The sequence below is a fragment of the Lactuca sativa genome, chromosome 4 (assembly GCF_002870075.4).
Source record: "Lactuca sativa cultivar Salinas chromosome 4, Lsat_Salinas_v11, whole genome shotgun sequence".
NCBI classification, from domain to species: domain Eukaryota; kingdom Viridiplantae; phylum Streptophyta; class Magnoliopsida; order Asterales; family Asteraceae; genus Lactuca; species Lactuca sativa.
This window is the reverse complement of record NC_056626.2, coordinates 158,145,428-158,156,564: the sequence shown is the minus strand read 5'-3', so window position 1 is coordinate 158,156,564 and position 11,137 is coordinate 158,145,428. Positions and strand designations below refer to the sequence as shown.

General features: G+C 37.0%; 1 protein-coding gene across 1 annotated transcript; it reads right to left on the bottom strand.

Annotated features, from left to right (window-relative positions):
• Positions 1 to 7,146: 7,146 nt before the first annotated feature.
• LOC111906887 (pectinesterase) lies at positions 7,147 to 9,969 on the bottom strand. Its single transcript, XM_023902660.3, has 2 exons — positions 8,776 to 9,969; positions 7,147 to 8,021 (listed from the first exon to the last, which is right to left on the bottom strand). Exons 1-2 carry the CDS (start codon positions 9,842 to 9,844, stop codon positions 7,330 to 7,332), a joined length of 1,761 nt encoding a protein of 586 aa, XP_023758428.1. The 5' UTR covers positions 9,845 to 9,969; the 3' UTR covers positions 7,147 to 7,329.
• Positions 9,970 to 11,137: the final 1,168 nt, after the last annotated feature.

Genomic DNA, 11,137 nt, shown 5'->3' with positions numbered 1-11,137 from the left:
TAGTGCCTTTGGAAACATCGGTTAATTCATAATAGATAAGGAGATCCGCGAGCGTACAACGTGAGCAGTTTTGGGGCAGGTGACCATAGTAGACTTCAAGGACGAAGTCTAGTTTAAGTGGGGGATAGTTGTAACACCCGGAAATTTGAAAGGTTTAATATGGAAATAAAACATTATTTCTAAAGACAAACTCGTCGAGTTTAAGAAATAAATTCGGCGTGTTGGAAAGTTGGGACATGCGTTTTGGAAGATCAACTCCACAAGTTGGGGAGGATCAACTCGACGAGTTGGACATGATTTGGGAAACCCTAAGTCCGAGATTTTGCACCCTATTTAAAGACCTTAAGCTTTAGGGTTTGGCCTCATTTCCAGCCTCCACTGTTCTAACCCTAGTTCTCGAAACCCTAATGTTATTGTGAGTGATTGTAAGCCTTTTGAGTTTTCTTGTGGGTGATTGAAGCTCTTGGAAGGAAAGAAAGTTTGAAGGAACAAGGAAGACTTTCTAGATCCAGAAACCTCACTCCATTTTCGTCACTTTCTGGTAATCAACTCTCAAACTTGACTAATAGCTGATTAGATCTCTTTCTTAGCATCTTTTGCTTGTCTTTGGTCCAAATGGCATGGTTCTTGAGAGTTAAACACCCCAAATGGAAAGCACTTCAGATCTAGAGTTTTGAAGGACTTTCATGGCATAAAAGTGCCAAATTTATGGCCATGGAAGTCCCATGCACCTTCTAAGCCACCATTTTGGCCCTTGGAGCTTCTTATGGCCATGCATAAGGAAAAAGCTAGTAATTTACATGATCATTTAGTCCCTAGAGTCTAGATCTATGATCTTATATTCCATCTTATAGTTTTGTTGATGTTGGGATTAACACTTAGGCCTTTTGATTTAGGGTTTGGACTTAATTCATTTAGGAAAAGGTATTAATGGGTAAAGTTGGAAACTTTACCCTTCTAGAGGCATTTTGAGTTGAGATCTGAAGTTTAGGGTTCAGATCTGAAGGATAATGGCTTAATGAGTTAACAAGGGGCTAACAGACTGAGGAACTCATCAAGTTCAACGAAGGACTCAACGAGTTGAAGTGGAGTCTCCCGATTTCTGTTAAAAGGAAGAACTCGGCGAGTTCAAGGATGGACTCGATGAGTTGGATCGCGAAATCATGATTCTTTGATTCATATGAACTCGGCGAGTTGAAGAGTAAACTCGACGATTTGACTCAACTCAGAACGTTGAATTTGAATTTGACCTAGATATTGACTTTAACTTTCACATGACCTTGACCAGTGTTGACCCGCGAGGATTATGAAGTATGGAATGGCTACTGAGGGTGATTCCATGAAGGGTCGGGCTGAATTTAGAAAATTAGGCCATTAGCGGGCTTAAGAAGTCTACCTAGCTTTAGGCCTTTCATGTATGGTTTTGGACCTTAGGCACTGACCAAATTAGATTGGGGAGTCGAGAGATTAGCAGTTCGGGGATCTTCCATCTAACAGGTAGAGGATTATCCGTGAGGTTTAGCATTAAGCCTTACGAGGTGAGTTTCCTTTTGTAGGAATGGGTTGAAGGCACCAATGTCGGCCCATATATGTATGTTAGTATGTTCCGACCATGGTCCGATGTCGGGCGGGGCCTGAGGAATGCTTATATGTATATTTCTAGAATATAGTTCGATGTCGGATGGTACCCATGGAATGTATGCATGCTTAGTTATACTTGTTGTCTATACGATACTTTTGTGTGCATGGTTAGGAAAGTGAGTGAGGGCGGGGGCCCGTTTCTCACCACTAGCTAAGTAGGATGGGGATCCATATCTCATCATTTGTAGAGTAGGGGCGGGGCCCACGTTAGGCGAGGCCTTAGGACTAGAACATGTAGTATTGTGTATGAATCTGTATGTGCTAGCATGTTTATGTGATTTGATTGTATCTGTACAGTGGGTGAGGCCCAGTGACAGGTGGGGCCTAGGATAGATAGATCTGTATACCGAGCGGGGCTCGATGCTAGGCGGGGCTTGATGTCGGACATTGGTCGATGCCGGTGGGGCCCGATACAGGGGAGGGGGCCAGTTTATGTGATTATTTGTATGGTATATGGTAGTTTGGGGAGACTTAATTAGATTCGTGCTTATAGTTTTCAGTTTTGGTTTCAGGTACGTCCGGTAGCAAGGGGAAGAGCTTGGGATAACTGCAGTGCACACACCATTTGTTTAGCCTGTGATGTTTTTACTCTGATATGTTTGAAAAATGTTTATGATGTTTTGAGAAACAAGAACTTATGATTTTCATGTGATGTTGATGGTTGTGGTTTTATTATTATTTAAAAATGAAATTTTTGGACCATATTTTTGGGATGTTTCAAGTTGGTATTAGAACCTTGGTTTGAGGGATTTGGGCATGCTCCCGAGTATGTCTGGACTCAAACTAAGGACTTGGTATAAAATTTTCAAAAGAAAACCATTTTTATTGGAAAAGAGAAAAAGGGCGTGTTGCATGCAATCAGCCGAGCTCAAGTAAGTTCTTCGAAATTACCCATACAAGTTTGTTGTGTTATGATTATGTGAACTGCATGTTAGATTAGGGCTAAGGATCTAGGAATGATGCCTTGTATGCATGTTTTATGTGTATAAGAACTGCATGCTAGTTTAGGCTTAGGATCTAAGAAGGATGCCTTATATGCCTGCTATATGAGCTTATTGATCTATATTCTAGTACTGATTAGTCAGTAATATGATGGCCTGAGTAGGATATGCTTGATTATGATTACTCAATGCTCGAATGTTGCTTGCTTTATGCTTTTAGGAGGCCTAGTTATCTTTAATTAACTAGTAAACGAATACGCTAAGTTACATATTACGAGGACTAAATAATTTCAGAAGGTTAGGTCTAGCCCTATTTCGCAGCTATTGTCTGAGTCCAACCGTTGTAGGGTAGGGCGTCTCATTCAAAGAATTATCTAGTCTTAGTAATATGTAATGGTATTCCTGAACTAGTTAGGGAGAGGTAGCAGGGACTTCTTATGCAGTTGATGGCGGAGAGTGGGTCGGAGATTACCCTAGGGAAAGCCTAGGATGAGATTATCGCCAGAAGCATTAGTGGTAGAAAGGGACTTGGTGGATTCAAGGCAGTTCTTGAGGAAAGTACGGATAGATGTGGAAGGTAGTATGGGCCCGAAGTACTGAAAGCAGAGGATCCATACTCGAGTTTAACATCCTGACTCCCAGGTATAATATATAATTAATTTTAATTCATGTTGTCACTGCAACTCAATGAGTTGGAGGCACAACTGGCCAAGTAGAGGGTTAGAATGGACGCGTGATTTTTAGAGTCTACACGACGAGTTGGAGGACCCCAAATCGACGAGTTGGAGGACCCCAAATCGACGAGTAGGAGCTGAGTGTGAAAATCCTAATTTTCAGGATTTGTACCCAATTTAAAGGACCTTAAGCCTTCATTTCCGCATCCCTCACCATCTTAACCCACTGAGAGAAATCCTAATCGAGGTGTATTCATCTGAGAGAGACAGAGAGAGAGAGAGAGATAGAGGCTATGATTGTATGTTCTAGTGCATTTTTGGAAGAAGATTGAAGAGCAAAAGGCTTGGAATGAGAAGAAGACCATGGATTCGGTGATCTTTCAGTGCTAGCTGCTATTTGGAGGTAAAAAGCTATCACCTTCATCATTGTTTGGTTAGATATATTAACTAGGAAGTTTATGGCCATTTCCACCTTTTCTTTGGTTCCTTAAGTTGTTTGAGCTTGCCAAGGAGTTGAGACTTCAGATCTGGACAGTATGAGGTCCCTTGGGCCTAAAGATTCAAGCTTTATCAAGCTATTGTCCAACTTTCATGCATTAAACCCTCTATAGAGCTTGTTTTCACATTTTGAGCCCTAGATGCCATGCATGGACGTAACGCTTGCAGCTTTACAAGATATTTCGGCCTTAGAAGGATAGATCTAGAGTATGAGGCCTTAGTTATACTTTAAAACGTCTGAATGAGAGAATAGACTGAAGGGACTTGACGAGTTGATGAGCCAAGTCGACGAGTTGGCTAGGATTTTCCCTGATAGTCTGGACGCGATACAACTTGGCGAGTTGGTGAGACAACTCAATGAGTTGAGTTGGATTTCCCCTATACTTTAGAGAAAACGAAGGAACTCGACGAGTCGCATAGATGCACTCGAAATAAAACTATGGTGTGGCGTTTATTGAGTTGAATCTCTTAGAGTTGTATAGATTTTGACTGAGTTTGATTAATATTCGAGTCTTTTGCTAAGTTGGCAAAAATCGCCTTGGATGGAGGCGAGTATTTTAACTAATACACTTTTAAGTTAAACTTATAAAAGATGTATTTCTAAGCATATTTCTACATAATAATAATATTTAAGAGGAACTTTTTAATTTAGTATAAAATTATCTACTTTAATAAATGAAAGTTTTTTAGTCACTTGTCACACTCTAATTTAATTTGTCAAATATCATTTTGTGGTTATTTGAATTTTTTTTTTACATGTCATTTTATATTTTTTTCTATTTGTTTAATTCCACATTAGATTTCAATGTAATAAATGGAATAAATATAGTAATAAATAGATATTAATTTTATTAATGAACTTACCTTTTAATTTTAAAATTCTCAAAATTAAAGTTCGTTAATTTTGTTTGTTTATTTATTTAAATTATTTGTTTAAATTTTAAAGATAAAAAACATTTTCATTATAATAATTTATTATTTTTCGTAGAAAAGACATCATAAATGGTCCCTGTGGTTACCCAAAATCTGAAGTTTAGTCCCCGTGGTTTAAAACCTAATAGATGGTCCCTGTGTTTTCAAAACTTTTGATGATTGGTCCTTATTGCTAACTCCGTTAACTTTTGTCCGTTAATTGAGGGACATTTTCGTCATTTCACACCACAAAGACCATTTATGATCTTTTCAATTATCTTTTAAAAAAAACTAAATATAACTATTTAATATATAAAATCTCTCTCTCTCTCTCTTTCTCTCTCTCTCTCTCTCTCCCTCCCTCCCTCCCTCTTCCTCTCCCTCTCTCTCTCTCTCTCTCCGGAAAACACAATTGAATCTTCATCAGATGGTGGTGTTACCGGTGTTAACGGGTGGTGGTGGTACAAAGATTCAAACCAAATTCAATACAAGTGCACGTCCTATCGCTTTTCCAGATTCATACACATCCATACAAAGATGATTTTTTTATAAATATTCAAACCAAATTCAAAACAAATACACAACCTCTGTCTTACAGATTCAAAAGCCAAAAATCAGGGGAAAGAATTCTCAGCACCAATCAACATGTTTGCATTAAGCAAATTAGGAGTAGAAACAAATGAATCAAAAATCAATTCGTTATCATATCTTTTGGAAGGCTTGATCGTAGTTATTCGAGAAAGGGATGATCTCAGAAGGGTTTAACCCCACACCCACCGTCACTACCATTTTCTCTCTGTTCCTCTCGTATCTTTCTCGTCTTGTAGGTCCAAATCTAGGTAAATAGCCCTCTCCACCCCTATTCCCCTCTCTGCTTTGGTAATCCCCATCTCTATTTTGATTTGCCCCCATTATGAACAACCATTTTCAAACCTCAAAAATGTATGGAACCTGGATGGGGAGACAGACACGAGGTTTTAAGAAGAAACCACAAAACAAGGCCAAAGCATCTTCATACTTAGAAATAAAAAAATGAGCCTCATCGTTCTTGATCGAGATCAGACTCGAAAGGGGGTGATGGACTTATGCAACAGACGAGATTTCTATTTCGATCTTCAATGGTTGAGTTCCTTCGATGGCAGAAACAATCTTCAATAAATGAGAATTAGGGGCGATCTATCGACTATCATCTTCAGATTCAGATGAGATCCATTGTTTTTATGCATCGCCTGGAGTTGTCGGAACCCTAGCCTTCATCCTCATCGTCAATACTGACATCGTTTTCAACTAAAATCCCTAACAGGTCCTGGCACTTATTACCTACAATGATACAAGCTCCTAGAAGGTAAAAGGATGGAATTCGAGTTTGGCAATAGAGGAGTGAAGCATAGATTGGGAATGAGGATGAACGATGGAATTAGTTGAAACTGATTGAACCAATAGAGAGAGTGAGTGTGTGTGTGTGTGTGTGAGTGGGAGAGAGAGAGAGAGAGATTTTATATATTAAATAATTATATTTAGTTTTTTCTTTTTTTAAAAAATAGCTGAAAAGATCATAAATGGTCCATGTGGTGTGAAATGACGAAAATGCCCCTCAATTAACAGACAAAAGTTAACGGAGTTAGCAATAAGGACCAATCGTCAAAAGTTTTGAAAACACAAGGACCATTTGTGAGGTTTTTAAACCACAGGGACTAAACTGTAGATTTTGGGTAACCACAGGGACCATTTATGATGTTTTTTCTTTTTCTTATTTTTCTTATAAATTCAAAGTTCTCAAATATTTAGATATTTATATTTAATTTTTTTAAAGTTAACTCATTTAATAAATGAGTCTTACAACTAGTTATTTAAAAAATAAAAATAACACTTAGTTATTTTTAGCAACTTACGTTTTTTTAACTACATAGCTTTTTATATTATATGTACACCAACTCAAAGTTCCAATGAATATAGTTCAATATGAAAATGTTTAAGATAATTTTTTATATTTATTATAAAACTAGGTGTGAGACTCGTATATTGCACGGGTTGATTTAATAAAAAATTAAATATTAAAATATAAATTATTAATATATTTTAATGTACAACTTTAAAATAAAAAATGAATAAAAATGTATTTATTGCAATTTAATATCATATCATATATATGATATTTAATACTTTACATATATAGTATACAACTTTAATTTTAAAAATTAAAACAAATCAAAAATTGACAAGTGGATAATATTTCTTTTAAAAATACCATAAAATGAAAAGTGTCAAAACTTATAAGAGATTGACATGTGTCAAAAAAAACCTTCATTTATTAAGAAAAATTAATATTTAATTCTTGATAACAATGAATTACTTATTTTTAATATAACTTATTTTTTCCTATTTTAACTAGGTAATTTTACATATATGTAATGCACACAGCCATTTCACAATAAACATGGAAAAAAAACAATATAAATTGGTTTCATTGGCCATGACAATTTAAATAACAGTCATTAACATTATCATTAACATTAGATGAGATTAAAGTACGTTATACGAAAATTTACATTGAGATCGCTCATATTTAATTAACTCATAGATGTAGTAGACGCTCCTTAATTCAAGACCATCGTTATTCGATACACATACAAACAATTGCAATACATTAATTACGTGCTTAATCATAAACCTAGAGAGTAAGGAAAACCGGTGGCGTGTAACCACCGTCCCCCACCAATGAAGCTTTCTGGGGTGAACCGTTGAACATCTGCGTAGTTCGTGATTACCTTAAACCCTCCCCATTTTACTCTACCTGAAGTTTCAGCTCCAGCCCCTGTATTCTGATACTCACCATAGAATAATGTGTTGAGCGCAAAGTTCCCATTCCACTCGTACCATCCGGCGGGGTGAATCACATCGCTTATGACGGACTGCATTACCACCGTCCTTGAATACTCTTTCCATGGTCGTCCAAGATACGTTGGGAATCTACTTTGGACTGGTTGGAGACCCGAAGTGGCACCTATTCTGCACTTTTGGATCACAATCCCAGTGTTTTGGTTAGGATCGGTGCGACCTTGTGCCGTGATCATGTTCATTTGAGCAGGTCCAGGGCGGCGTGCATGGATGTCGCAGCCTTGGAACACCACCTCTGCGTTGCCGAATATGAAATCCACAGTGCCGGCGATGTAGCAGTTGATGAAAAATTGACGACCACGGTGGACGTAAAGGGTGTCTTGGTAGCCCAACATGTCACATTGATAGAATGCTGATAAATCTGAACTGACACGAAGTGCGACTGCTTGGTGATTTGAAGGCCCGGCTGTGTTTTGAAATGTTATGTCCCGTGCCAAGAACCGATCACCTACAACCGCTGCATCACCACCACAAAAGAAATAAAAATTTTATCATTAATTGTACATACTACTTTATTTTGTTCTTATTGGAAGAATGCATTACATTGATTAAAGTTAAGTAAGTAATTCGTTTCTGTTATATCGATTAAAACGCGTTATCATGCTTGGTAAATAAAAATGAGGTATGTAACACATTTGTGAGTGGGAATGAATTAGAATACGATCACAATTCACAAGTAGGTGATCATAAAGTGCAAAAGGACGTAGCAAAAGAAAAGTACGAACATCCTCGATCATACTAAACACATGTTTCCTTTCTTTTGATTAGAAATTAATTAGTTAACGAGTTAGAGTCTTTGAACAATTAATATAATACTTAAAATACTAGTTAATATATCAATATTTATGATATATTTAGAAAAAAGGAGATCTCGTTTTAAATGAAAGAGTAGCTAGGTCTAGATGTGATCATTGCAACTTGGAATTTCACGATGACTAAGTAATGTTTGTTGAAAACACATGTTTTGTATATATATGATGGCTTATTTCTATGTTTAAATTTATTGTAAGTACGTAAAGTTATTAATAGTTATTAATAGTGTTTACTAGTTTACTTGCATTAGTTAACAATAATAAACTATTATAGTAAAAATACGGAAGAGTATGATACAAAGACCGATACTTAAAGCGATATAGTCTTGTTACGATTTAAAATAAATAAATAAATAAATAAATGAAAAATAAAAAAAAATGAAAGAGGAGAGAACTCACCAACGGTGGCGGAGTTGAAGGTGGTGCTTCCTCCTTTAACGCTTCGGCTACCGGTGATGATTGTACTTTTTCTTCCATCTCCCACAAACATTATGTTGGTTTTGGTCGATGGAACTTCAAAGTTTTCATGGTACACACCAGCCTTTATCTTAATCACGTAAATTGTTCTGCTATGTGATGGTGCAGCTGCCACGGCGTCAGCCACCGTCCTGTAGTTTCCACTACAATCCGTAGCAACCACCACGTTGGGTTTCACCGTCCCTGACTGCAACAACCTCCTGTCTCCGGCAGATAACCACCCTGGCCATTCCGTGTTCACTTCCTCCTTCAACTTCCTCGCGTTCAGCTTCATCTCTTCGGCCAAATCCGTATTCGTCATGTTACAAATCATTGCTAATGCATTGCTGCACATCTTCTCCACCCTTCTCTCGCCTTGCTCCAGTTCTTTACGTACATTCTTATCCGCTTCATCGTGGGAAAATCCGTCATAACAAGTTTCCTGGTTAGTGATGGCGGAGCTCATTAGCGTCTTGAGATCATTGGCATGATGCCGTAGTGATTCCTTGGTTTGATACTTCTGGAGGCCTTTCATAACATCGAGGAGTTCGTGCAACGTCTCCGATATCATCTGATGACAGTCGTGAAGCGCTGTTATCTCTCGTTTCGTGAGACCTTTGCGAGTGGTGAGCTTCTTTATCTGGAAGTAAGTTTGTTCGACGGCGGTTACTGTGATATTAACAGCAAGTTCGATCACGTTCTTAAGATTTTTGACCTTTATGGTGACATCGGGGTGGCTTGTGACTGTGGAATAGCATAGTTCAGGGTAAAATGTGCTGCTGCATGCTGATTTTACGATTGCGTGAGCTTCAGAATCCGTGATGCTTTCTGGGTTGGAGTTGTCGAAGCCTGAGTTTCGAGATTTGACTCCGACGATAACTCCTATTAAAGCAGAGGCTAATAGGATTATTAAAGCAAAAGCAGTTAAGAACAGCTTTTTTCTTTTGTTGGACAGGTTAATTTGCATGCCGGAGTCTAAGCCTTCGGAGAAAAAATCTGTGGTCCGCGACATGATTATGAAATGGATTGGGGATGATCTACTAAAGAAGGAAGAAACAATTGTTGTAGAGGTTGACGGAGAGAGTCGAGTGCTGCATGTATGCTTTTATAAAACGATTGCGTACATCCGATAGCCAAGTAAATTAATTAAAAAGTTGAAGTCACTACTTGAGCCATGATTTTTTTTTTTTCGGATATCGACAAAAATGAAAATAATAAGTAGTAAACAAAAACTTTAGACAAAATTACATAGGTCAATGTGGCTTCTCATATTTGATCTCTAATTGATTTTAGTTACACTGATCGTCCCTATTTTTTGAATTTAGTGCATGCTTGGTCCTTGGTAAAATGTGTTTCGCACCCTTTTTATTTTATTTTAGATTTTCTTTGACATTTTAAAATCTTTTTAAATTAAAGAAAAATAAAATAAAACTAACCCCACCATCCCACCCCATTCCCTCTCACCATAATCTTATTTCCCTCCTCTTTATGATATATATCTCTTAAATGAAGCACATCGTCGGGTGTCTTTTGTGTCACCGTTGATCTTTTTCCAGCCACTGCCAGTTTATTCCTTTTTCTTCCTTTCATCGACGACCATCTCCTCCTTTTTCTTCCTTTCATCGACGACCATCCTGTTGTTTCTCCCTTTTGTCTCTGGCATTTGTCTCTTTTCAAACGTTAACTAAAGAAGCTAAAAAATAGTTTGGAATACAAAATGTGCTTCATACTCTACCATCATACCATTTGTTTCTTTCTTTTTTGACTTCTTGGTATGCAAAATTGATGGTAGTTTCTAATTTTGGGTTTTGGGGTTTCTTAGATCACTACAAAAAAACTAACCTTTAGAAACGACAAAAATCGTCGCAATTGGTCATTTCTGTCGTCACTAATAGTATTAGTCAGTTGTCGTCTTTAATACTGTCGTCTCTAATACATGCCGTCCCTAATACGCCACTGTCGTCTCTAATAGTGTCGCCTCTATTAATATTCCGGCAACCGGTAGAAGTTTTTCCGGCAATACTCGCCGGAGGTCTTTGTCGTCGCAATTGATAGTAGTCGTTTCTAAAGCGGTCGCTGCTAATGTTTTTATTTTATTTATTTATTTATTTTTGAGAAAAAACTTATTTTTTATAATATTAATTTATATATATATATATATATATATATATATATATATATATATATATATATATATATATATATATATATATATATATATTATAAAATGTAGTTTTGATAAAAATACATAAATAAATACATAGCACATTATATAAAAACATCAAACATACCATATTCCATAAAC

What these genes read in the sequence shown, in the direction of transcription:
- LOC111906887 (XM_023902660.3), bottom strand. Translation starts at nt 9,844, where the DNA reads ATGTCGCGGACCACAGATTTTTTCTCCGAAGGCTTAGACTCCGGCATG. An exon ending in CTTCAACTCCGCCACCGTTG is followed by an intron (nt 8,022 to 8,775) that starts GTGAGTTCTCTC and finishes GTGGTGATGCAG; the next exon opens with CGGTTGTAGGTGATCGGTTC.